This window comes from Peromyscus californicus, unplaced genomic scaffold (genome assembly GCF_007827085.1).
Source record: "Peromyscus californicus insignis strain IS unplaced genomic scaffold, ASM782708v3 Scaffold_18__1_contigs__length_77618521, whole genome shotgun sequence".
NCBI classification, from domain to species: domain Eukaryota; kingdom Metazoa; phylum Chordata; class Mammalia; order Rodentia; family Cricetidae; genus Peromyscus; species Peromyscus californicus.
Genome location: NW_026294480.1, coordinates 62,886,782 through 62,914,141, shown reverse-complemented (window position 1 = coordinate 62,914,141; position 27,360 = coordinate 62,886,782). Strand labels below are relative to the sequence as shown.

The following is a 27,360-nucleotide window of genomic DNA, read 5'->3' as shown; positions in this document are numbered from 1 at the left end:
GACAGACCAGCCTAGCACACAAAAGATTGCTGATATCGAGGATGATGATATAACCTCAGTTTACCTGACACCATCCATGTCTTCTGTCATGGAACTTTAATGACATTCCTTTTCACTTTCAAAAGCATCCTAATGTGATCAATAAACTATCTCCTTTTCATGTGCATATAACCAATAAAAAGATACTCAAGACAACAACATGAAAATCCAGCTGTCACATCCATGGTCTGGGTTCAGCATTTTCAAATGTTAACAGAAATTCTGTTGGTTTCAAGCAAACTAGAGCTGAGAGATCATTTTGGGTCCCTACTTCTCCAAGCATCCCTTTTCTGTGGACCTTTCTGCATATCAGCTATGTGAATAGGGAGTCTTAGCTGCAGACCACCAAATCTACTCAGAATAGTCAAACAAAAGGAACTTTATGTGGAGTATTTTTATCCTCCAGACTTTGACAGCATTAGGACCCACCCTACATTCAGCTACTAATGATGCAGCCAAAAGAAATGCTATATCAGAAATGTCAAGGCTCATCACCCACTGCTCATCATCTAAGGTGGAACTGGAGAGCGGACCCATCACCACAGCCTCCCAAATTCCATTCCTTTGTGTGCACTTTGAGTTTGGTGGAGGGTATTCTTTGTAAAGGTAGGTGATTTGCACAATCTGGAGAGGAAAATGCAATGTCAGCTCTGTTACAAGGCAAGCATGTTCCTGCTTTGAAGAGACGGGGAATGAACCAATCTTCAGTGTTCAGACCTTCTGAGAACTGAAAATGATTGCGGGGGGATCCATGAGGAGGAAAAGTGGGAGGAAGAACATGGTGGCAGCTCCAGAATTTCCTCTAAGCGAGAGTTTAGGAGACACTCCCAGTGGGTGGGGATAAGAGGGGCTCCTTCTGCGGCAGCATCTGCACAGCATGCACAGTGTTCATCTTCTGCTACTCATTTCAAGGATGCGCTCGATGGCCTACAGAAGTCTGCCACACCCAAATGAGGCCAGCCTGGGCTCACAGCCAAACGGAAAGGGCATGACTGTCGCCCCTACCACACAGCTGAGGCCCTGCTGCTTCTGAATGACAGAGCCCTTGACATAACGGTGCTCTGCCACAGACTGACGCCAGGGTACAGTGTTTGCTCTGCCACAGACTGACGGCAGCTTTCCAGAAGCAGGTCTGGGAAAGGGAGAAAAAGAAAGACTGTTTTTTTAAATGAAACTGCAATGTAATTCCTGGGGGAAAATGTAAATTGTTACAGAACACTTAAGGATCTGAACTTCTGCTGCCTCTCTCCCTCCCCCAGCTCTTTTGTCAGGATTTCTACTGCTGTGAGGAAACACCGTGACCAAAGCAACGTGGGGAAGAAAGGGCTTGTTTGGCTTATGCTTCCACATCACTATTCATCCCCAAAGGAAGTCAGGACAGGAACTCAAGCAGGGCCAGAGCCGAAAGGCAGGAGCTGATGCAGAGGCCATGGAGGGGTGTTGCTTACTGGCTTGCTCATCCTGACTTGCTCAACCTGCTTTCTTATAGAACCCAGATCATCCGCCCAGGGATGGCACCACCCACCGTGGGCTGGGCCCTCCCTCGTCAATCACTAATTAAGAAAATGTTCTACCCGCTTGCCTACAGCTCAGTCTTAGGGAGGCATTTTCTCAGTTGAGGTTCCTCCTCTCAATGACTATAGCTTGTATCAAGTTGATATAAAACTAGCCATCATGCCGCCTTTCTTTCTCTCTCTCTTTATCATGCTTAAGGCATCAGTCCTGCTGGTCAGACCCTGTGGGGTACCTTGAGGTAGTTTCGCACTGCCCCAGATCAACCTATCAAAACCAATAGATGCTAAAAACCAACTAACGAGTTGCCAATGTTTCTCCTTTTTTTTTTTTAATCAAACAATTCACAAGTCAGACAGCACAGAAGAGAACACCGTCCTTCAGGCCTGGTTGCGGCCCTGGTGAGGAGACAGAGCCTCGTGCTGCTAAATATAGATTTTGCAGATCTGTTGGCTCCTCAGCTCGTAGCATTCAGCTCCCTGGCTCCCCAGCAGCTCCTTCTCCTCCCCTGTGTCTAGCTCCCTCAGAGGTGGGAGGTGGGCAGGAGACGTGATGAACTCGTAGTGACCGTCCAGATGGCGCAGGTAGATGAGCATGTGCAGGGCGTAGGCCAGCACCAGCAACAGAATCAGAGACATGGCCAGGCCAATGAGAACAGCAGGAGAGAAGGAAGAGCCGCAGTCTCGGGCCTGGGCAAAGTGTGTCCCCTGGATGGAGAAGCCTTGGATCTGTCCAGAGAAAGAAAAGTTCAGAGGTGACCTATGCCTTCCATCTAAGAGTCGGTTCTCACCGTGCTGATGGTTCTGCGCCCCAGTTAACCAAATTTTATACATCATGGTTAGTTTCGTCAACCCCATAATCCGGAAGCACCTAGGAAAAGAGTGTCAGTGAGGGAATGTGCATATCAGACTCCCTGTGGGCATGCATGTCTGTGGGGGGAGGATCCTCTTAATTATGTAAATTGATGTGTTAAGACCCAGCCCACTGTGGGTGGCACCATTCCCTAGGTTCAGGTCTCAGACCCTGTGAACGTGAAGTCAGTGAGCTGAGTGGCAGGCATGCAGTTGTGCTCTTGACTGTGGACGTGGCTGGCTGCCTCAGGTTTCTGCCGCGGTGACTTCCTGAAATGATGGGCTGGAACCTGGAGCTGTGAGCCGAACGAAGTGCTTCTCCCTGAAAGTGGCTTCTGTTGGGTATTTTACTAAAGGCCACGAGGGCACATACCACCCCCAAACTGTAGAATAATTTAAGCACCTGATCTGGTAATTATGATCCTGCTTATTGGGACAATGAAGTCTTGTTTGAAGGCTCACAGTTATGGTGATATTTTATTTGTGCTGAAATGTGATTTTATTTGTATGTTAATAAATAAAGTTGCCTGGAGATCAGAGGTCATAGCCATTAAGCAGAAGTCTGGCAGTGGTAGCACATGCCCTTAATCTGATCACATGGCAGGCAGAGTCTCTGTGTGTTCAAGGACCCAGGCAAGCATGGTGACACATGCCTTTAATCCCAGTACCAACCATAGAGACCTGGAGGTCTGTATAGACAGGCAGTGATGATGAAGTCATGTGGTTGGATTTAGAGCCAATGAGAAGGCAGAACAGAAAGGCAATAAAAAGACAGGAAACAGGAGAAGGTCTCTATCTCAGGGGAAGGACGGCAGCAAATGGTAAGCTAAAGGGAGTCGTGGCTCTTGGTCTGATCTCTTAGGCTTTAACTCTGTATTTGGCTCCATGTTTCTTATTTACTAAGACCGTTCAGAATTTCATCTACACACAGTGTAGCCCCGCTGGCCCCAAACTCACTCACTCTTCCTGCTTCAGCCTTACGTGTTCTGGGATTGCAGACAGGAGCCACCATCCCTGGCTTGAAACTTGATTTTTAAAGCAAAACCCACCAAACACTCTGAGATGGCCAAGCTGTGGCAACTAAGTCTCCTGGAATTCGAGACTCTGAAAGAAAACTTCTTGTAATCTGGTTCTTGGGACGGTTTGAGTTCATGTGAAACCACACTTCGGCTAATGTTGCTAACTCAAAGCGTGCTCTGGGTTTGAGAGGTGCATCCTTGGATGCCACTGACAGGAAGATGCTGGAAGGCATCTCTTGGGGGAACATGAGTCCTGGTACGGTAAAAACACCAACAGAAGCATACACTTGAAGGCTTTGTGTAGACCAGACACTTCTTACCCAATTTAACTTTCTTGACGGCCTCTGAGCAAGTGGCTATTTTACGTTAGAGACTGTGGCTCAGCAACGTTCAGTAACTCACCTGGAGTCACACTGCAGAACGCGTGTGATGATAAAATTTACACCTGGGAAACCTGACTTTATACTTGGGCTCAGTTTATGACTCCAAAGCTTCTGGTATCTTCCATCTCTGCTGCTCTTGTCCCTACCATAGAAGGCTTTACATGGATTCTACCCAGATCCCATGCCACTTTGCATAAGGAATTTGAGCATGCATGGATTTGGTACCCCTGAAAGGAATTTGGGTCTACTGAGGGACAAATGTTGATTCTGCAAGAAAGACCAGCAAATCTGCAGCTTGAACAATCCTTTCCCCTAGCCTGAGCCTGCATTCTTGCCTCTGGGTATGTTCTAGGTGCTTCCACAAGGCTAGCATACCCACCTCCTGGGGAGGTGGGGAGCCTGATTTCATGCATACAGGTTGCACAACCCAGGAGAGGACTTTGCTCCTCACAGTAAGCTCTCTGGAGTCTTGGGGGTCCTGTGATACATGCCAGACTGTTTCTTCCTTATGCTGCGGCTCCAAAGCTTGGAACCGAAGCTACTGTGCCTCATCCAGCCAGCAGAGAGATTAATCCTGTGGGTTTGTGAACCAGTCTCGCTGGTGGCTTTGGAGTCATTTCCAGTCCTCACTCCCTTTCTTTCCATTGGAAATCCCCACCCCTGGTCTTGGCCCATGTGTTTTGCTTTGTTATTTTTGTCACAATATATACATAGCATAAAATGTGTTGTCTTAACCACTGGCACACGCTGGTATAAGTGGTAGCGTTACTCCATGCCTGGGAACGGCCCTGTCTCACACATATGAGGCCATGCATGTACTTCACACATTGATGAAGACAGGTCAGAAACTGGCAAGGGTAAGTAACTTAACCGTGAAACAGAGAAGCGGTTTTCAAACCAGGTTTGCCTCACTCCAAAATGCATGCTCTTCCCTTCCCCTTGGCCTTTTGCCCACACGGTACCTCCCCCAAGCTGAGAGGAGTCTATATAAATATGTATACCCATGCATATATGGAAAAAGCAGGAACATGCCCTTAAAAGGGACATGCAAAGCCCTGCCTGCTACTTCAGTGAGGAAGCCCTGGCCACAGGAAAACAAGATAGAGGGACTTGATAGAATGTCCCCCCCACCCAGCCTGAGAGGATTCTGGGATATGGTGGTGCAAAAGGGCCTGTCACGTTTCCCATGCCTTCCTCCCAAGGCTTTCAAGATCTCCGGGCTAATTTTGACTGGTTGATGATTCCATTCCCATGCTAACTGTCATCGCTGTCTTTCCCACTGCAGATGTACTTCTTATCTGCCCTGATAAGATCACTGCTTCACTCTCACAAGGGAATAAAGTAATTGCCCCACGGTGCCTCTGCCCCCAGAGCCTCTGGGCCCAGGAAGTGTCAGTCACCAGGCTTCAGCCACAGCTGCGCTAGGGTTTAGATAAGTGAGTGGGTAAACAGGAAAGCAGAAACCGAGCCCTGGAGGGCTCAGGCAGAAGAAATTCACTATCCTGCTCCACCTCACGCCACCGAAGCCCCAGAATAAACCAAGGCTCGCTCGCTCGCTCTTCCTTTAAACACCTTGTTTTGGGTGACTTCAACAAACACTGAGTCTCTTTGGCACCAAGTGTGCAGGCGTGTCCACCATATGTTTTAGTTTGTTACCTGGAAATCAATAAACGTGACCTCCCACAGGCTTGCCACATCCTCGGGGCTGCTAAGCAACAGGAGAGCGTCATTCCGCCGCAGGCTGCTGACTCGTTGGCAGCGGTAGGAGTAACTTGACAGAGCATATATGCCAGTTGCATTGAAAGATGCTTGCACCGAATTGTTGAAGATGATCTCGACTCGGTGTAAACTAAACCAACTCTGGCTGGACAGCTTGTTGTAATTGGTTAGGGTGAGCCTGAAAAGGGTCGCACATTAATCAGTGTTAGCCATCGCCCTTTGCCGGTCGCAGGCAGAGCGTCGTCTGTGAACGGTACCATGGCGCCCTCTTTTGTCAGGCTGTGGAATCGAATTGGGGAGCGGCTTCCCTTTGGCGCCAAACAAGAGCCTGTTAGTGAGTGCCCACAGGAAAAGAGCAATATGAAAATCCTACAAAGGATGGGGAGAGGGCTGTTTTTTCTATTCTAAGAATCAATTTATATGTTTATTATTGCAACAAATTTGACAAGAAACTTAGATGTATATTAACACAGCATTAAGTTGTAAAAGAATAGTAATAGCTTTTATGTGCCAGCCACACTTGCTACTCCTGTGTATTTCCTTAAGCTTACTGCTGCCCTGTGAGAAAGACAATATTGTTAACTTAGTGTCACATATGAGGAGCTGAGCCCAGAGGAACAAAATGCCTTGCTCAGTTCCTCTCAGAATGTTGTGTTTAGCTGCCTTTCAGATGCATCCTGAGACCAGCACCCTCACTGCTAACAGCTTTAAAGTGGAACATTCTCCGAACATACATACAGTGGATATAGCTCGTGATAATTGTCTTTTATTTTTAAAAAATGAGATATTACATAGAACGAAAGTCAAGAATGATGGGATTAAAATCTCAGTAGTATTTGCAAATATGGGATAGATTATCAGTGACTTTTATTTTCTTATTCTTTTTGTTGTTGTTGTTGCTGCTTGTTTTTTGTTTTTCTACACAGGGTTTCTCTATGTATCCCTGGCTGTCCTGGAACTTGCTCTGTAGACCAGACTGGCCTTGAACTCGTGAGATCCACCTGCCTCTGCCTCCTGAATGCTGAAATTAAAGGCATGTGCCACCACTGCCTGTCTTATTTTCTTAATTCTGTTCTGTTTTGTTTTGTTTTTCCAGACAGGGTTTCTCTGTGTAGCTTTGGTGCCTGTCCTGGAACTCGCTTTGTAGACCAGGCTGGCCTCGAACTCACAGAGATCCACCTGCCTCTGCCTCAGAGTGCTAGGATGAAAGGCGTGCACCACCCCACCGCCCGGCTATTTTCTTATTCCTATAGCATGATATCTCTGATTTTTCTGTTTTCATGGGTTTTCTTTATCTGCGTTTGTGTTCCTGTAGAAACAGCTCCTGAGACAAAGACAGGAACGTGAGGATTTGGTCCTTCGGGTATATAGAAAAGAGCAATGCTAGTCGACGGGAGGCCACCAGTGGGGAGGATGTTAATGTGTTTTCACAGTAGACAAGGACCAGATGGAGACTCCTGGGAGTCCAGGCAAAAAAGACTTTCTGAACAGCCTCACTTGGGGTGGAGGAAGCTGGGGTGCCAAGGACGGAAGACATAGTTCATGGTATGGGTCTAGGGTCACTCAGAGAGTCACCATGACCAGGAATACATTTTAATTTAAAAAAAAAAAGCCTTTTTATTTAGGTATTTATCCAATGTGGGTGGGGCAAGGACTGCACCTGAGACCCATCCCAGGATGCAGCCCCTGGCCACATCAGCCCAAGGCTTGTAAAGACAAAGCCGGCAAGATTCCATGCAGCCTGCCCACGCGTAGGCAGGGTCTGGTTTTAACATGTATGTCTTGCAGTTGTCCTAGTCATCTTTTTGACAGGGTAAGCAAGTTTGGTTACAGAAGCAGAAGTAGTCGTTAGTTTTATGACCCGCTATCTTGCTAGAACAGCAAACTTTACAGGATCGGTCAATTTAACAATAGTCTTCAACGTCTGGGAGAAAAGGGCTGTGGGCTGCTAGGGTCCAGCCTGAGCAAGGTAGGGGCTTCTTACGTGTTAGAGGCATTTTTCTTTGGTCTCTCGGGCATAGTAAGTCTAAACTTTAAACCCTCATAGTTAGGGTTTCTGTTACTGTGATAAAAGTACCATGACCTAAATCGCCTTGAGGAGGTAACTTCCTGAATAACCACCATCACTGAGGTAAATCAAGGCAGGAACTCAACAAAGTGGGAACCTGGTGACAGGAGCTGATGCAGAGGCGATGGAGGAGTGTTGGCTTGCTCTCCATGGCTTGCTCAGTCTGCTTTCTTAGTGAACCCAGGACTACCTGCTAAGAAGTGGCACCACCCACAGTGGGCTGGGCTCTCCCACATCAATCACTAAGAAGTAAGAAAATAATCAATAGCCTTGCACGTGGGCCAGTCTTATGGGGGAGGCATTTTCTCAACTGTGGCTCTCTCTGCTCAAATATGTCAAGCTCTGCGTCAACAAAAACTAGCCAGAACAGCCTTGTTTGGGCTGTAGGGCAAGTTGAGTTCTACTACTCTCAAAAGGCAAGATCCAAGTAGACATGGAGTATGGACATGTATGCTACACAGCTTTTTCCTAAGTGATGATGATGATGATGATGATGATGATGATGATGATGATGATGTTACAGATGTATTTTCTGGTTTTTCAAGTATTTGAATAAACAAAGTTATGATGTGAATTTCTGAGAGAAAGGTGGGGCATGTAGTCATTCTCAAGCACGTCTTCCTACAGAATCTTTTATTGGAGACTCGTAAATATTTCCACAAAGCAGAGAGAACCATAGAGCACATAGTGCAGGAAAGAGTGCTTGCCCGGCACACCCTACTTGTTTTCCAGGTAAAGTTGAAGACAAAAGTGCTCATCTCCACTAAAAAGTTCATCTCCACTAAAAAGTCCTATAGGAAGGGAAGCTCTGGTGTGTGTGTGTGTGTGTGTGTGTGTGTGTGTGTGTGTGTGTGTGTGTGTTCATGTGTAAGCAGGACAAACCCTTGCTTCCCAGTACTGGGGTTATAACCAATAATACCACACCCAGCTTTTTAACATGGTTTTGGAGGATCATACTCAGGTCCTTCTGCTTGCATTGACTGAGCCATCTCCCCAGCCCATGCACTGAATTTTTGCCTTCAAATGTCTTGATCACCAACTGCTGAGAAAATTATTGATATATTTTTATGGGAAGTAAAACCCTTTGAAACAGGATCTTATTATGTAGCATTGGTTGGTCTAGAACTCACTATGTTTACTCAAGCTGACAGAGGTCTGCCTGCCTCTACTTCCAGAGTGCTGGGATTGAAGGGTGTGCCACCCAACACAAGAAGAAAAGTGTTTGCCTTCAAATTTCTTGATTACTAGCTGCTAAGATAAATCATTATCAGTAGAGGCAGCCTTCTATCACAAGCAGAGAAAAATGGAGGCCGGTATTGACTGTCTGCTGGGACATTATGACAGCAAAGACCTCTTCACTGCAGTCAAATCGTGGGACTCTTATGAAGAAGCTGCAAGGAGTCACCTTAAAGCAGAGCCTGAAGCCTAGTGGGCTCTACTCAGTATTATTCTTTGTTCTGGGTTCTCAGTTCACATGCTCTGAAAACCCTCACTGAAGATAGCGAGGAGACGAGGTGTTTCGATCGTGGTTATAAATAACAATGATGATGACGATGATGATGATGATGATGATGATGACGATGAAAGCATTCCTGCCAGATCTTCTTGCCCATAACCACTGAATTCTCAGAGTTCTGAGCTATGTATGGACTTTGGTGTATAGGAAACATTCCTACAGAATCCTGTCAGACATGGCTACTGACCTCTCATTGTACTTAGATATGGATCTGATGTGTCACAGGAAGGGTACATGCCTGGCCCTTGATACTCATGGTGGGGGTGGGGGATAAATTCAGTAGAACGTAGTCTATCTGACATGCAGAAACTGTAGCACTACCCACCTGATGTCAAGATCCTTGGGCTTTTCAGCATCCCCAAACTTCAAAGACAACCTAAGAGAATGGAAACAGCACAGTTCATCAAAATCGGAATGGCTGAGACTGCAAGATGCTCAGATGGAGGGGGTACCTGCCTCCAGACCCGATGACCTGACTTCTGACATCGATGTCTGGACCCCACGTGGTGGAAGGAGAGAGTCAATTCCTGCAAGTCATCCTCTAACCTCCACACAGACACAGTGGTTTGAGCTCACATGCACACCTGCGTACAAGTGGACACACGGACACACACACACACACACACACACACACACACACACACACACACACAGAAATAATAAGATTTAAATTATGCTCTGCATTATTGGGCGTTAGGAAAACATAAACTAAAAACACATTTACACATCACAGAACAACAAACAGGATGATTAAACATCTTCCATGCGGAACTCACAAGCTTTTGATAACTATATTCTTGCACACTTTTCTGAAGGTAAATACTAGCTTCCCTGGGTTGAAGACAGATTAGCTATTCACTCAGGAACAACAGGTTCTTTTTTTGTTGTTTTTTTTGTTTGTTTGTTTGATTGGTTTGGTTTTTTGAGATGGAGTTTCTCTATGTAACAGTCCTGGCTGTCCTGAAACTTGCTTTGTAGACTAGGCTGTCCTGGAACTGGCTTTGTAGACCAGACTGGCCTCGAACTCACTGAGATCTGCTTGCCTTTCCCTCCCAAGTACCTCAATTAAAGGTGTGCACCACCACCACCAGGCCCAGGAACAACAGTTTTGATTCTCCTCTTGATACAACTCATCCCCCTGGGCAGTATAATGAGAGCCCAACATTATTCCTGGGATCTGAGGAGTCCAAAATTGACGTGGAGAGTTGGTGGCTCTTTCCTCACCTCCTGAATATGACAGAAAAGCATCTGTTCCCTCAGTGATGACAGATTCTCCTTGGGAAAAGAAGAAAGGAGATGCTGAGCTCATACCATGGAAGTAAGTGGAAGAATTTAATAACTCTGGATGGAAGCAGCTGGCCTACCATGAAGGACAGGAATGACTGCAAGTTTAAGATCTGTGTCTCATAAATGTCCCCAGCAGGAAGATGTGTCCCGCTGGCTCTCCAGCCCTTTGCCATGCAGACAAATTGCCCTAAGGCCTAACTTTCTTACTAACTCCAAAGCGTATCCTTTAGCCCAAGGCCAGTGAATTTTTTTCAGAAAGTATTAACCACACAGTAACTTTTATAAAAGGATTTTCTCTACAGCTTCATACCAAAAAGAACATGAAGCAAGTGGGTAATCCTCCTAGGAAGGCAAAATGGTTCATTTTCAACTGAGTAGGAGGTGTTCACCCACCCAGGAAGTACAGGCAGAAGAAACAGGAGTTCAAGGCCAGCCTCAATTACAAAGAAAAGTTTGAAGCCAACTTGGAATACGAAAGACTGTGTCTCAAAAAAATAAGGATTCACTTTTTTAAAAGTTTGGAGCCAGATGTGATGTTGCATGCCTCTAATACCATCACTAGGGAGACCGAGGCAGCAGGATTGCCGTGAGCTTACAGTCATACTACACACACTATGGAGCGCGTTCTGAGCTAGCCTGACTACAGCATATGACCCAAAAGAACTTAAAAGTGTTTAAGATTAAAATTTAGCAGTTTTGTAGAATGTTAAGGATGCCTAAATGATATGATTTGGCCCTTCTACTTCTATGTGGAAAATAACTAAGAAATGAAACCCATTCTACCACAAAGACTCATACAAGAATATTCATAACTATCTGATAAGTTACATAAAGGAGAGCGGCAAACTTCTATCATCAATGGGTGAATGGGTAATTAAGTTGTGATACACCCATACAATGGAATACTGCTCAGCAGGGAAAAAGAGTATTGCACTGATCACAGAAGATTGCCTCAGTCATCATGTTAAGTGAAAGAAGCCACACCAAAAGAGAGAACATACTACATGGCCATATCTACATAAACTTCTAGGAAACACAAATCAATCCTGAATGAGAGGAACTAAACCAACGGTTACCTAGAAAGGTGGCTATGGTGCAGGCGATGGACTAGAAAGGGTAACAAGTGTGTTTCAGACATGATGAAAGTGTTTGGTTGTGGTGATGGTATTATGTGTGAGCATGTATATGACAAGTGACCACAAGATACACTTGGATTTGTGCAGGTTCTTACTCTTCACTCGTATTTCCAAGTAGGGTTAGAAATATAAGAATGATGAGCTGTGTGTTTATAGTGGGAAGATATAAGAAATTTAAATATACAAAGAACGCTGCTGTTATAGCAATAAAACATCTAGGAGTCAGAACACCTTAACATGCATTAAGAAACCAAGAGAGCAAAAGCAAATAGCCAAGAATGGTAGATAGCACGCCGTGATTTCCTCAGCTTGGCCTGCTCCCCAGAAACAGAAAGATCAGTGGCTGCCCAGAACTCTATCATGACACTGCTTATGGGGAAGGGATGTGATGATCACAAAATAAATCATATAGCTAAGACTGGTAAAGGAAATATTTATTTCCTAACAGGATCAACTTGGACACCTTGAAAGTGCCTGTTTGAAAACACTTTAAAAAGGTAGAGCAGAAACTGTGGGAGTGGCCAGCTAATGACTGGTCCAGCTTGTGACCCATACCATGAGAGGGACCTACCACCTGACACCGCCTGGAGGGCCAGGACCCAGAGGCTGAATGGCCCAGAGACCAAGCATGACTGGCAAAAAAAAAAAAAAAAATTGTCAATGTAATAATGCCTCATGATAATCTGCTATACTCATAGACTGGTGCCTAACTGTCATCAGAGAGGCTTCACCCATCAGTTGATGGAAACAGATGCAGAGACCCACAGCCACATTAGGTGGAGCCCAGGGAATCCTGAGGAAGAGGGGGAGGAAGGATTGTTGAAGCCAGAGAGGTCAAGGACAGCACAAGAAAACCCACAGAATCAACTAACCTAGGCTCATAGAGGCTCACAGAGACTGAACCACCAACCAGAGAACTTGCATGGGACTGACCTAGGCCCTCTATATACATGTGACAGTTGTGTAACTTGGTCTTCTTCTGGGACTCCCAATAGTGGGAGCAAGGGCTGTCTCTGACTCTGTTGTCTGCTTTTGGGACCTTTTCCTCCTACCAGATTGCCTCATCCAGCCTTGATGTATACCATGGCTAGCTGATATCCATGGAAGGCCCATCTATATCTGAAGAGAAACTGAAGAGTGGATGGAGTCGGGGGAGGGGGGAAGGGGGGAACTCCAGTCAGGATATAAAAACAAAATAAATGAATAAATAATTACAAAAAAAAACACTTTCAAAGCTTCTTTATTAAGTAAAGCTTCAAGAGATCCCTACCCTAATGGTACTTTTACTGTCCGATAAAAACTACTAAAGAAACCATTTTAAAGAAACAAAATACACCAGGTATGGTGGCGCACACCTTTAATCCCAGCACTTGGGAAGCAGAGGCAGGCGAATCTCTGAGTTCAAGGACAGCCAGGGTTTCACAGTGAAACACTGTCTGGAAAAACCAAAAGGAAAGAAGAAGAAAACAAAGAAAGGAAGGAAGGAAGGAAGGAAGGAAGGAAGGAAGGAAGGAAGGAAGGAAGGAAGGAAGGAAGGAAGGAAGGAAGGAAGGAGAGGGAGGAAGGAAGGAAGGAAGGAGAGGGAGGAGGGGAGGGGAGGGAGAGGGGAGGGGGAGGGGAGGGGGAGGGGAGGAGGAGGGGAAGAGGAGGGGAGGGGGAGGGGAGGGGGAGGGGAGGGGAAGGGGAGGGGAAGGGGAGGGGAGGGGATGGACTCAAGCAGTCCATCATCACCCGGTGAGAAAACTGACCAGCTCCCAGCAGCGACCCACCGACCCACCGGGGCTTTCCCTAGCAGGCTTGGTTCCTGTGGAAGCATGAAAGCAGACTACTCTGGAGTAAAGGGCTTGAAGCCGGATTTCAACAAAGCTAATTCACCATTTGCTCAGCGAGGGTCTCGTAGGTGCCGGATGCCACACAACAACAGGACCACAAAAATGGGTACAACCCAGAGCAAAGGAACTCACTCGGCGCCCCGTTCTTACACATTTAAAACAGACCCTGAATTCTTCGGGCTATAAATGCCCAACCTCAAAATGCGCACAGATGCTGGGACTGTGTTCTATTTGCAGGGCTTTCACTATTAAAAAGTCTTCCATAGCAAATCTGTCTGCCAAATTTGCCCCTCCCTGAGCGTTTTATTTCCAAAAGCTAAAATATGCTCATCTTTTTCCAGTCTGGGCTTTTGACCTTACATGGCTATGTCTCCGTTTGGGTTTGTTCTGTCAGATGCAAGCGTTCCCCCACAGGCACAGCGGAGGCATCTCATTGTTCTACGGGGTTCTCAGAGATAAGTATCAGGGGTTTTTAGCAGCTGGAACTAAAACTCTCACTTCCTGAGAAGAAGCCCCAGCATGCTCTCTGGGTGGGGGTGCGCCCAGGCTGCCTGCATCGCACCTGAGCAGGACTGCAGGAGTCAGGGGGCTGCCTACCCGGGGCTCACACCTGAGCATATTTCTAGGGAGGTGACTAGGAAGATACCATATCAACGCCTGTCCAATATCTCATTTATGCACGGTAAAAAAACAAAAAGTGGCTGGACAGAGGACTCGTCTATTAAGAGCACTTGTTGCTCTTCCAGAGATCTGGGGTTCAGTTCCCAGCACCCACGTCGGGAGGCTAACAACAGCTTCAGGGGATCCAACACCCTCTTGTCACCTCTGCAGACACCCGAACACACATGCACGCACACACACACACACACACACACACACACACACACACACACACACACACACACAGACGAAGTCACATAAATAAAAAATAAACCAATCTTAAAAAATATTTAAAAAGAGAGAAAAAGCAAAAAGTCCCAAGGCCTCTCCAACAGGTGGTTGGACAGCACTGTGTTCCATTGCACTTGGTGTTGAGAAGAAAGGGGCAGGCAGCACTTGACGGGTCCTCTGGATCTTATACTTACATTTCCTCGGCTGCTTTTCATAATCCTGTGAGATAAGGCCAAGAGGAAGGTGCTAACATGTCCCTTTAAAGCCGATTTAGAACCCCGGTGGAACTCCTGTAAGGTCCCTAGCCTCACTCAGCCTGAATTCCTTATGACCTATAGGAGAGGACGACACCAGATGTGGAGACCTCACCAGCCCTGGCCTCTGGGCAAGGTACAAAGGCTGTCCACTATGATGAATAGTGGCCACCATCTCCATCTGTCATGGGACAAGCCCACAGGTCCTGTCGGCACACAGCTCTCTCCAGAACTGGACCTGCAAGACGAGCTTTGGGTTTTCTTCATGCATAGTTTCCACCGATGACTAAATTCTCCACAGCCCAGTCAAAAGCTGCGCTGCCCTGGTTCGTCCCACAACCCCCTAATGTCAGGCTAAATGGAACCACAGCCAGCCCTGGGCAAGCAAGCTTTTCCCCCAGGCAATCAGCATCTCTCCATGCAACTGACCACAAATCAAGAGCCCTGTAGGGAATTCATTAGAGACTGGGGGGAAAAGTCCTGAGCCCTCAGCAGTGTGGGCAGCTCTCCCATAGTCCTTGATAGCTGTGCTGAAACAAGAGAAACAAATGTGGATGGATTCTTAACAGTTCCCTAAATCTCGCAATTATTATAATTCCTTAAGTCCCTACTAGAAGACAGTCATTCTGAAGAGCAAAAGAGAATGCATAATATCCCCTTTACGGATATATCAATATATCCATTTCCACCCATGATCAAGAACTTTAAATAAGAAACAGAATTCAGGAATAAACCAGCAATTCCAGTTGAACCATATATAGTATAAAAAGAATGCACACAGGAGTGCATGCATAACATGTTACAGTTCATACAAATATCCTGGCAGGCCAAAACAAAAGCAAGAATCTTCCAAAAGGATTCATTGTACCAACGAATATTGAACAGGGGGTTTGTAGAGCACAAAGGGAACATTTCAGATTTCCTCTTCCTGGACAAGTAACAGAAGAAGAAGAAAAAATTCTCAGATGCCTGAAACGCAGAGAAAGGCTTTCAAAGTGATCTGTTCTCAACAGGCACATTTACTTAATCTGTTTATCTCAAACCATTCTGTTCACACTCAAATGCCCAAAGACTCACTGAAATTTGACCAAATGTCCTCTTACACACAAACTGTGGAATAGGCCATGTTCTGTAATTTGAGAATCTCTCACCATGACCAAACACACCACCTAGAGGCAAAGCTTGGTCCTGAATAAAGGTTTCCTGAGTAGCCCACAAAGATGGGTACACCCTGCTGTGTGATCTAAGTTCTTTCATGATAAGTCCAGGGTACTTTGACTCTTAACATTTGGAGTTGAGACCGAGCCTGAAAAGAACTTAACTTTTCACCCTTCCTTCCTCTCTTCTTTCCATCCTTTCTTCCTTCCTTCTACCTCCAAACAGCACAGGCTCTTGTCAGTGTTCTCGGTTGCCTACCAGAATTAGAGAATAAGAACAAATTGAAAGAAAAAAAAAAAAAAGAACAAATTGCAGGAGACATCACACACCTCCACTGCAAGATTCAGAGAAAGCAAGCTAGAACCTGATTGGAAACCTTCCTGCTGGCCGGCTAGCTTACAAACACAAAAGACTGTCCTTCAGGCTGCTCAGGAAGTAATGGTTTCAATGATCCAACCCAGCTGTGAACCCTGCAACCAAAAGGCCAACCTGCTTGGCAAGATGTGCCTACCTGCACAACAGGGGCATGATTATTGTGAAGGAACTAGCTGCCCTTTGACTTGGGGTAGGGACATGGGAGGGGGTAGCCATAACCTGGTATTTATTGTAAGGCCAGCTAACAATTCAGGACTGGGGATATCACAGGCCCACTGTGAAGCTTAGTACTATTGTTTAACTAAATTGGCATATATTTGAAAGGCCCAAATGCCATAACAGGCTGCTCAGTCTTCTCTCAGAGATCAGGCCTTAATTTCAGTTTCCTGAGACTGAGCAACCAGTTTCTAGGAGGGCCATGAACAAAAGACAACCACTGATGTCCCTGCCAGCAGGGACAGGGAGATAGGACGTACCAAGCCTGGGCCACTGAGTCAGCTCCCACAGTCAGTACATGCTAGGTCAGCCAGCCTCCATAACAGCTCAAGGACAAAGCCTGGGCCACTGAGCCAGCCCCCACAGTCAGTCCATACTAGGTCAGCCAGCCTCCATAACAGCTCAAGGACAAAACCTGGGCCACTGAGCCAGCTCCCACAGTCAGTCCATGCTAGGTCAGCCAGCCTCCATAACAGCTCAAGGACAAAGCCTGGGCCACTGAGCCAGCTCCCACAGTCAGTCCATGCTAGGCCAGCCAGCCTCCAGGGCAGCTGAAGGACAGAGCCTGGGACTTGTCAAGGCCTGCCCAAAAATGGAAAACTGTAACCCTCAACTAATCCTAGCCAATTAAGTTACTAACATGATTGCCACTCACATAAACCAATCCTGTGTCTGTCCTTACAGAGTCTGTAGACCCCAAGTCCCCCTTGCTTTACCCCCTGTAAAAACACAGCCCCATTGCCACTCGGGGTCTCTCCTGCTCTGCTGCTGTGTCAGATGGACGGAGAGACCCGAGTTAACTCACAACAATAAAAAGACTCTTTGTTCTTGCATCGGATTTGGTCTCTTGATGGTCTTTGGGGAACTCTAGGGACAACAATATTCATAGATGAAACTTTTCCCTCCTCCCCTCCCTTCTCTTCTTCCTTCCTCCCCTTTTAGAATGAATTGGAAACTCTCATTTTCAAAACCCACAGAAGAAAACTAATCAGCCACTCTCCAATGGAACTCACATCCAAAAATAGTTGGACAGCCTAAATTGATCTCGGTGGTTAAAAAATAAAATATCTTAGGGTTTTTATTGCTGTGAAGAGACACCATGACCATCACAACTCTTAAAAAGGAAAAAAATTTAATTGGGGTGGTTTACATTTTAAGAGGTTTAGTCCATTATTATCATGGTGTGACATGGTGGTGTGCAGGCAGACATGGTGCTGGAGAAGTAGCTGAGAGTCCTACATCTTGACTTGCATGCAAGGAGAAGCAGTCTGAACACTAGGCGTGGCTTGAACATATATAAGAACTCAAAGCACATCTCCTACAGTGACACACTTCCTCCAACAAGGCCACACCCACTCCAACAAAGCCATACCTCCTAATAGTGCCACTCCCTATGAGCTTATGGGGCCAATTACTTTCAAACTATGACAGAAGATAACACAAAACTGGGTGGTTAGATGGAAAGGTGGATCTGGGAAGAGCTGGGGGTGAATATGATCAAAACAAATTGCACAAAATTCTCAAAGAACTAATAAAACATTCTTTAATCTGTGACTTGTTCTTCAGTTTAGATGACGAAGGAAAACAAACCGGTTGTCACGGTGAATTTACACAGTACCTGGAAGGCTTCCTCAGCCAGGAAGATTGACTTACATGGCGCTTTCCTCACTGCAGTTTGAGTTGCCGGTGTCCACTGTTGTGTTTGGACCAGGTGCTTCATCTGTGAGGTCCAGCCAGGTCTGATTCTTAAATTTCACTGTGATTCTCTTGGTCCAGAAGAGGATGCAGGGAACGCCATCCCTGGAGAACTTAACAGGATTATGATGACTGTAGACGCTCCAATGGCTTTTGCTCAGATTGTCGTTGAAAGTCTAATTAACCAAGTAAAAGAAATTTAGGAGATACATGTGGGTCCTTGGAATCAGAGACTTCCTACAGATAAAAAGGTTAATTCATATCCTGTATTCATGTATACATGTTATTTATTTACTGAAAGAATGACACAGAGAGTGGGCCAATTATTCCGGTGTAGTTGCAAATGAAAGACAAACTGGTCGAGAGAGAGAGCAGTAAGTAATAAAAGATACCCTTGCTGCGGTTCCTGTGGGAAAACCATAAAACGGAATACTGCGGTGAAAAATGTAACATTAAGAATTGTATGTTGTTCTCAACTTCCCAGAGCTCAAGTAAGATTATGTTAATAATTAGCGTAACTGTGGTGTATATATTCACCGTAGCTCTGAAAGCATTGAAAAGTGAGCATGTTATTTAGGTTAAAGTTTAAGGTCCCAACAGCCATACCTGTGTGATGGGTGGTGTTGTGAAATTCTGGACTGGTTTCACCTCTCCGCTATGCTTTTGATCTGTCAAATAAATAATGCTGTGAGTACCAAGGTTTGATGCTATCAGTTTGTGAACATAACTGAATGATGCTGATGAGCTAATCACTGGTATATATCCTGTTTGGGCTTAGCATTTGAAACGCCCTAGTTGAAAAGATTTTTCCACGAGAGATTCTAGTTCAAACAGCACCAGTGAGGTTAATATACCCCAGAAAGGGCCTTTCTTTATCCCTGCCCCCAGGGAAACACAAGGGCAATTCCAAGTCTTACCACTCCGTATAATCACTCCTTTACTTGAAGAGGCTTGCGAACTGAAATTAGAAATAGAGTTTTAAATGCAGAATGAACATCTATCGAGGAGGCTTCCCAGAAGCTTTGAGAGGTTATCTCAGCTGTGTCCATACCACTCGGGAGCATGCTGTAGCCACTCAGAATACGACATTTTTAAGTGAGAAATTTCTTTTTTTTTAAAACTCTTAAGATTGATTGATCTATTTATTTATTATGTATGCAGTGTTCTGCCTGAATGTATGCCTGCAGGCCAGAAGAGGGCACCAGATCTCATTGTAGATGGTTGTGAGCCACCATGTGGTTACTGGGAATTGAACTCAAGAACTCTGGAAGAGCAGCCAGTGCTCTTAAATGCTGAGTCATTTCTCCAGCCCAAGTGATGATTTTCTGATTTAAATATAGCACACCCTCTCCAAACAGAATATAGAAAACACAGAAATTCCTGAAATTTTTCGTTTTTTATGAATCAGTTCTTATCCTTACTGGATGTTATAGGGACTCAACTTGCAGGCCAAGCAGTAAGCTAGCCACCAAACTTTAACCAATGATAAAAACATAATAATATGTAGTAAATTATTTTACAATGAAATTTTATATCACACTGTGTCACTATATTATAGACAAAATATTCAATATGTGTTATTTTAAAAAAGGACAAATTCAGCCAAGCAGTGTTGGTGCACGCCTTTAATCCCAGCACTCTGGAGGCAGAATCATGAAATCTCTGTGAGGTCAAGGCCAGCCTGGTCTACATAGCGAGTTCCAGGACAGCCAGAGCCACACAGTCTCAAGAGACAAACAAGCAAACAAACAAAAGACAGATTCAATTGCCAAAAAGGAATTTCTGAAAACTACGAAAATAGAAATTATGATCTATAGCCTTCTACTATTTAGCTATACTCATATAAACATACATATACCACATAATTTTCTTTTTATAAAACTTAAAAACATATTGAGAGCATATTGTTTTTCAGCCTGCAATTTTTGGGCTTCAGTGTGTATCACAAACATTTACCCATGTTGTCATTTTTTGGACACAATTTTGAGTTTCATACAGTATTACATCATGAAAACGTATCGTGGTGTCTTCAGCCATGTTCCTAGTCTCACATATTTATGTTTTGGTTTAAATGTCCTCCAAAGGGCCAGGCAGTGATGACGCATGCCTTTGATCCCAGCACTCAGGAGGCAGAGGCAGCAGGATCTCTGAGTTTGGGGCCAGCCTGGTCTACAGAGCAAGTTCCAGGACAGTCAAGGCTACATAGAGAGACCCTGTCTCAAAAAAAGAAAAAGAAAAAAGAAAGAAATGTATAAGACTTCTGGCAGTGAGAGCTGGGGATGTCCCTGACTCTGTTGCCTGATTTGGGGACTCATTCCTCCTGCCTGATAGCCTCATCCAACGCTGGTGGAGGAGAGGGTGCCTGGTCTCACTTCAGCTTGATATACTATGGCTGGCTGATATCCATGGGATGCCCACCTGTATCTGAAGAGAAACAGTGGAGGAGGAGGAGTGGATGGGGTTGGGGGGGAGGGGGGGAGGGTGCTGGGAAGAGGGGAGGGAGGGGAAACTTTGGTTAATATGTTTTTAAAAAGCCCTCCAAAGGCTCACTGTGACTGTAGAATTGGGCAGACAGATGGTGGCAGGTGGGGTATGGGGATGTCCTTAGGTCTCCGAGAGTGTGCGGTGGTTCTTCCACAGCCTAGGGATGGTTCTCCTACAACCATCAGTAGTTCTTGTGAGAACATTGTAATAAAGAGAGCAACAGCGGTCCCTCTTGTTCTCTATTTCCTTGCTCAAGATATGACTGACACCTTGTTCTGGAGACTCACTCCATCTCACCATCTGCCATCAGCCATGGATCCTCACCAGAACTGACCAACTCAGACCCATGCCTTTGAATTTCCAAAACTATAAGATAAATAAGCCTCTTTACTGGAAGATGAAGGCTATTTTTGTTTTCAATATAGTCTATGTAATGAAAAGCTCACTAATAACAATTGTTCCCAGGGCTCCGACATTCTAGGATAGTGGTTCTCAACGTGTGGGTCTTAACCTCTTTGGGCATCGCATATCAGATATCCTGCATATCAGATATTTACATTACAATTCATAACAGTAGCGAAATTACAGTTATGAAATAACAATGAAAATAATTTGATGGTTGGGGGTCACCAGGACATGAGGAACTGTATTAAAGGGTCACAGCATTAAGGAGGTTGAGAACTCTGATCTCAGATATTACAGTGGCTTGTTCTTTAATATCAATTCCTAAAGTAAAATTGCTAAGTAGGGAGGTAGAGAAATGTTTTGTCATGTATTCCAAGTGCAAAAACATGCAAACCAGGGGATTGGAAAGAGGCTCAGTGGTTGAGACCTTGTATTACTCTTTCAGAAGACCCAAGTTCTATTCCTAGAACCCACATCAAGTGGCCAACAACTGCCTAGAACCCTAACTCCAGAGGAATCTGACGACTCTGGCCTCCTTGGGTACTAACACATAGGTGGGGTGCACTCATACACACATACACATAATTTAAGATAAAATAAATCTTTTTTTTTTTAATTTTTCAAGATAGGATTTCTCCATGTAGCCTTGGCCATCCTAGAACACCCTCTGTAGACCAGATTGGTCTTAAACTCACAGAGATCCACCTGCGTCTGCCTCCGAGTGCTGGGATTAAAGGTGTGTGCCACCACCACACAGCAATAAATCTTTCTTTTAATGTCAGCCAAAACACAAAATCTTCCCCATGATTCCCAACCCACCTTTCAACCTTAGTAATCAAGTCACAGCCAATCTTAGTTCACACATAAATAGAACTGATTACAGATTAAATACATTATTCTACATTATCTAGTAAAAATCTCTACAGATGACAAATTTGGGGAAATGCCTACTAATTGCTCCTTACACATGTATGCAACAATTGGTTCATTTTTATCAACTATACTCAAGTGTAACTTTTGTACAGGAAACTGTCTATGTAATCTAATCAATCCTGTATGTTTTGGCACAGGTGCATAGCCATGGTGCTATAGCTACAGTAGAGTTCAAGAATATCAATGGTACTCACCAAAAGTTCTCCAAGGATTTCTACAGTTCCCTTCACCTTCAACCCTCCACCCTTCATCCCAAGCAAGTACAGTGACTTCCTATCAATCTGCATGAGTGTGCATTTCATACAATTGTAAATTAACAGTCATAACATTTACCTTTTAGTATTTGGTTTCTTAATCTTTTGTTTGTTTGTTTGTTTGTTTTTTGTTTTTTTTCGAGACAGGGTTTCTCTGTGTAGCTTTGCGCCTTTACCTGGTTCTCGCTCTGTAGACCAGGCTGGCCTCGAACTCACAGAGATCTGCCTGCCTCTGCCTCCCGTGTGCTGGGATTAAAGGCGTGCGCCACCACCGCCCGGCTGGTTTCTTAATCTTAACACAACGGCTTTGGAATTTGTGTATGCTGCTACATGTATCAGTGCTTAATTCTAATCCATTGCTAAGAAATACCTCACTGTATAGATATAATACATTTTATTTGTCTATGCACGTATTGACATTTTCAGGCATGTAGAAGCTTGAATAGTGTTTGTAGCTCGGGACTTTATAAACAAAGATTTAAGACTTTCATGTATACTAGTTAGTGTGGAATGTGGTTTTTGTTTGTTTGTTTGTTTGTTTTTTGTTTTTCCAGTTCTGAGGAATGAACTCTGGCTTCATTTGTACAGATGTGTGCTCTCCCGCTTAGCCACACACACACAGCCTAGGAGACATTGCTGTTTATAAGAAGTCCCTTGCGATCGAGGTTGGCATGAATCAGTCCTCTGAGGCCAATCTCATCCTGGTGCACTTGGGAGCACTGAGACATTTAATTTTCTGAACAACGAAAGTAATGTATATCTTATGCATACGTCTCTACCTACCTAACTCCAAATTCTCCCATGTGAGTTGAAACATCACTGAAAATACGATAGAAGAACAAACAAGTAGAAAACACTCCCTGGAGACATAAAGCTTTCTCATACCCATGAACAGAATTTTAAATTTTTCATTAGTTTGAATGGTATTCAAAAGCCATATATCATAACACCAACTTATACATCCGATTTTTAAGTGCCTTCATTAACAAAAATATAAAAAATGGTGAAGTATAGTTTACATAGGAAAGATAAAAGTATCAAATCAATTGGGAATATTTAGCTAATAGAAGATAATTCTAGCCGGGCGGTGGTGGCGCACACCTTTAATCCCAGCACTCGGGAGGCAGAGGCCGGCGGATCTCTGTGAGTTTGAGGCCAGCCTGGTCTCCAAAGCGAGTTCCAGGAAAGGCGCAAAGCTACACAGAGAAACCCTGTCTCGAAAAACCAAAAAAAAAAAAAAAGAAGAAGATAATTCTAGATATTTATTGAGTAAAAGTATATTAATGAATAAATAAATAAACTATAATACTGTTAAACTGCTTGGTTTGAGGCTTTGTCTATTAATTAAATTTTTTCATGTGTTCATTAATGAAGGACTTATAGTAAACAAAGAAGTTCACTGTCACTTCAATGCATCTCTGGTCTAACCATACAATCATTCTTTTTTTTTTTTTTTTTTTTGGTTTTTCAAGACAGGGTTTCTCTGTGTAGCTTTGCGCTTTTCCTGGAACTTACTCTGTAGACCAGGCTGTCCTTGAACTCACAGAGATCCGCCTGACTCTGCCTCCCGAGTGCTGGGATTAAAGGCGTGTGCCACCACCGCCCGGCGCGTCATTCTTTTTTAAAACACTGCAATGCAGACAGGCTTTGCATACAACCCTAAGCCTGACTAAGTAAGATCTTACTGGAAACCTAATTTCAACCAGAACAAAATATGCGTCACTACATAGTACCTGAATGACAGGAAAAACTGACAACCATCCACAATTATCTGCGTGGATAGGTTAAGAAACACTGAGGTAAGAAAATTAAACCTTGCTTTACCTGGCAGCCCAGGCCTGCAATGCCTCAGGAGTCAGAGGCAGAAGAATCAAAAGTTCATGGTCTCCTGAGTTGATATAGGGTGTTCAAAACCAGTTTGGGCAACTTAGTGAGACTCTTTCACAAAATTACTGTATTTTTAAATGGCTAGATATCCTAATGAAACCCATATCAATGTATAATTGATATAATCTAACAAAAATATTTTAAGTGGCTATGGGCCTGAGGAGATAACTCATTTGGTAAGCACTCAGAATTCAATGCCTAGAATCCATGGAACACGGGTTCATACACTTGTAATCTTGGCACTTGGTAGGCAGAAACAAGAGGGTCCCTGGGACTCGGTGGCTAGCCAGGCCAGCTGAATCAGCAAGTTCCAGAACTCTGAAGAGACCCTGTCTCAAAAAACACAAGGTAGAAACAGAGGCAGACCTCTGTGAGTTCAAAATCAGACAGACCATCATAGGGATCCAGGCCAGGCAGGGCTGTACAGAGGCCCTGTCTCAAACAAACAGAAGAATAAATCCAATTTAGGATTCCAAAAAGAAGGAATTGTGACTTCCAACTCCTTTGTTTTAAACAGGATTTTTTTTCCTTTTGGGTGTGTGTTTACATACATGCATGAGATGTATGTGTGTGTATATATGAGTGTGTACAGAGGCCAGAGGAGAATGCTGGGTATCTTCCTCTTTGTTTTGCCTTCTGCCTTACTCCCTGGAGACAGGATCTCTCACTGACCCTGGAGCTCACTGCTTTTCAGTAGTCTCCCCTTCTCTGCTCACAGCGGGACTGGGGTGACAGGCGTCCATGGCCAAGTCTGGCTTTTCTACCTAGGTGCTGAGGTCCGGACTCAGGTCTTGACTGCTGCAGGCACGCTCTTAGCCGCTGAGCCACCTGAAGGCCTAGCACTCCCCACTCTTCTCTTTAAACTTAGGAAATGTGCGTCACACCAACACTGCTGCCATCTCTCTTAGGAATAGCCCTACCGTGTTAAGAGATGTTTTTAATTGCAGATCCATGATTTGAAAGAGCGTTTACAAAATAGGAGTTGTTGGTTCCTTCATGGTGACTTAGCATGCGTTATTAGATTAGGATGGTCATCTACGTGACTTAACTTGCTTTTGTAATTTTTAATTATCATATAAAATGCTGGGTTGCATTCTTGGGTTTTCATACATAATTTGCTGTCATTGACACTCCTTTGCTCTCTGTACCCCCTTCTCCTCTTCCTTCCCCAACAGTCTCCTTCCACTGTAAGGACACTGGTATTCAATTACCTCATTTTTTACCCTCCCCAGCCCTCCCATAAGACCTCTTTTTTCCCCTTTCATGTTCCCTTTTCTAGATTCCTGACCTACACTTGTCCCTCCCTCCACACATATATAAAAATTAAAATCTAGGATCTGCCCGAGAGAACACGCATTTCTGTTTCTAAGTCAGGGATACTTCACCTGATATTTCAGTTCTACCCATTTTCTTGCAAATGTAATAATTACTTTTTTCCTTTGGGTAAATAAAATTGTATTGTGTATATATACCACATTTCCTTGTTCATTTGCTTGTTAGTAACATCTAGGTTTTGTAGCTTTTGTAAAGAACACAGCTGTTTGTGTAATTTCTAAGATCTACGCTTATAAAGGCAGAACTTGAGTTTTTTAATTTTTGAGACTATTTTTGCCAATGTAATACAAAAGCCACTCGTTTCCATATAAACCTGGTGGAGAAATATTATGTCTTATAGGCTGGGGTATAGCTCAGTGGTAGAGCACTTGCTTAGCATTCATGAGGCCCTAAATGTAACCGCTGCCTGGCACAGAAGCACAGGATTCCACATTATTACAAAGCCAGGCACAGCAGTGAATGCCTGTTATCCCAGAACTTGGAATGTAAACTGGGAGGATCAGCTCAAGACCATCACTGACTATATAGATAAATTCAAGGACAGCTTGGGCTACAGGGGACCTGTCCCAAGCAAAGCATGATATAACATTTAACCGCCTGAGACCTTTAAGCCACATACTATTTCAAAATAAGCTTGAAAGAACGCACTAACTGATTTAGGGGAGAAAAGAAGAAAACATTGCGAATATCTGTTCTTAAAGCTGTTATCAGCTGCTGACTAAGGAGTTCTTCAAGATGCTTTGCAAGCTCACCCTGTTTGCTGCTGTGCTCTGTGTTCACACGAATTTCCCCGATGCCTTTGGTGAGATGGCACATTGTGAATAATTGGGAAATGAGACATGCAGTAGCGGCGGTGGAGCTTCTAACTACACTTTTTAAGAGCTAAGTCTGTGTACTTCTTTGTAAGGTACGGAAAGAAAACAGACAAGGGAATAAAAATGGTGCTTGTTAATTGTAAATGCCGCATCATAAACAATCACTACCTCTAACCAGTTAACGTGACCTAACATCTTTCCTCTGGGATCACGAGTTATACATTCCTAAGGTTGCCACTCACATAATTATGACAGGAGAAGCTGTGAACTTAGCCCTTGTTTATAAATGCAAAAGAAACCAGAGCCAGGGCTGATCTGCGAGTCAGTTAAGGAGTGGTATATTTAATACAAATGCAGTGTTTCTTAGTGTTTTGAACGATAATCCTTGCCTCTCATTGTAAAAGTATAATATAATAAATACTGTAGTAGCTGTATGCTCTAACCTAGCTTATACATTTTTGAACCATAAACAGATGCAGATATAACTACATAAAGAAATGACAAAAACATCTAATTTCACACTTGCACTGAGGTTCACGAACACATTGCATTAAAGGATGGGCAGTTACTCACCCTACATTCTTCCAGGCAAGTATCTGGTCCAAAGTGACTGAAAACACCGTACATAAAAACAGAAGTGAAAAACTGAACAAGAATTTTCTTCCCATCAAGAAACGTATGCCTTTTCAAACCAAGCACATCTGTTAATTCGTGGAGCAAACAGAGCAGAGGCTGAACTGTTCTTGCCAAGTGACTGGCAGCACCTTCAACCAATAAAAAGATAGCTTTCCCAGGATGTGCTATGGGGGAGCAAGGAGGGTGAGGCCTGGCAATGTTCGATCTGGAGCACAGAGCTAACCCAGCAGCGTTTAGCTTTTCAATTATTCATCGCATTTAAAAAATTTTAGACAGCACTTTAAGAGAAAATACATTGCTAGTAAGCCCTTTATGGGAAGTTGCACCATTGTGTCACACATCTCATAAGCTTCTCATACTACTTTTCAGCAAATGATTACCCTTTCTCTCAGATCTATGAGTATATATTTTTACCATACATTTTTAGGTGAATTGGTTAGTTAAAAAAAAAAACAGTCTGGAACTTACCTATGTTTCCAGATGTGTCCTAGATCACGGCTCTCCGTTAAATGCAAACTTTCCATCTACGGAGAAGACTTAAGAGGTATGTTGACGACACTCTGGCTTTGGAGTCAAGAGCTGCTGAAGGCATGCCAGAGGGATGGTTCCCAGAGCTTCTGTTGTAACAGTCAGACAAGCTCTCCCTTCCGTGCTGGTTTT

General features: G+C 44.2%; 2 protein-coding genes across 3 annotated transcripts in view; both read right to left on the bottom strand.

Annotated features, from left to right (window-relative positions):
• Positions 1–400: 400 nt before the first annotated feature.
• Positions 401–27,271, bottom strand: LOC128113724 (V-type proton ATPase subunit S1-like protein). 2 transcript variants are annotated; one of them, XM_052743615.1, is made up of 7 exons: positions 27,169–27,271; positions 18,869–18,909; positions 18,558–18,619; positions 17,910–18,127; positions 9,433–9,483; positions 5,461–5,701; positions 401–2,279 (listed from the first exon to the last, which is right to left on the bottom strand). In XM_052743615.1, exons 1-7 carry the CDS (start codon positions 27,222–27,224, stop codon positions 1,977–1,979), a joined length of 972 nt encoding a protein of 323 aa, XP_052599575.1. In that variant the 5' UTR covers positions 27,225–27,271; the 3' UTR covers positions 401–1,976. The 2 variants fall into 2 exon arrangements, with proteins under 2 accessions (XP_052599575.1, XP_052599574.1); XM_052743614.1 differs by lacking the exon at positions 27,169–27,271 and adding an exon at positions 26,638–26,813.
• Atg10 (autophagy related 10) overlaps positions 27,238–27,360 on the bottom strand; it is a 317,126-nt gene continuing 317,003 nt past the window's right edge. The window contains exon 6 of the mRNA XM_052743619.1: positions 27,238–27,360. Within this exon, the coding sequence (XP_052599579.1) occupies positions 27,238–27,360 (123 nt within the window).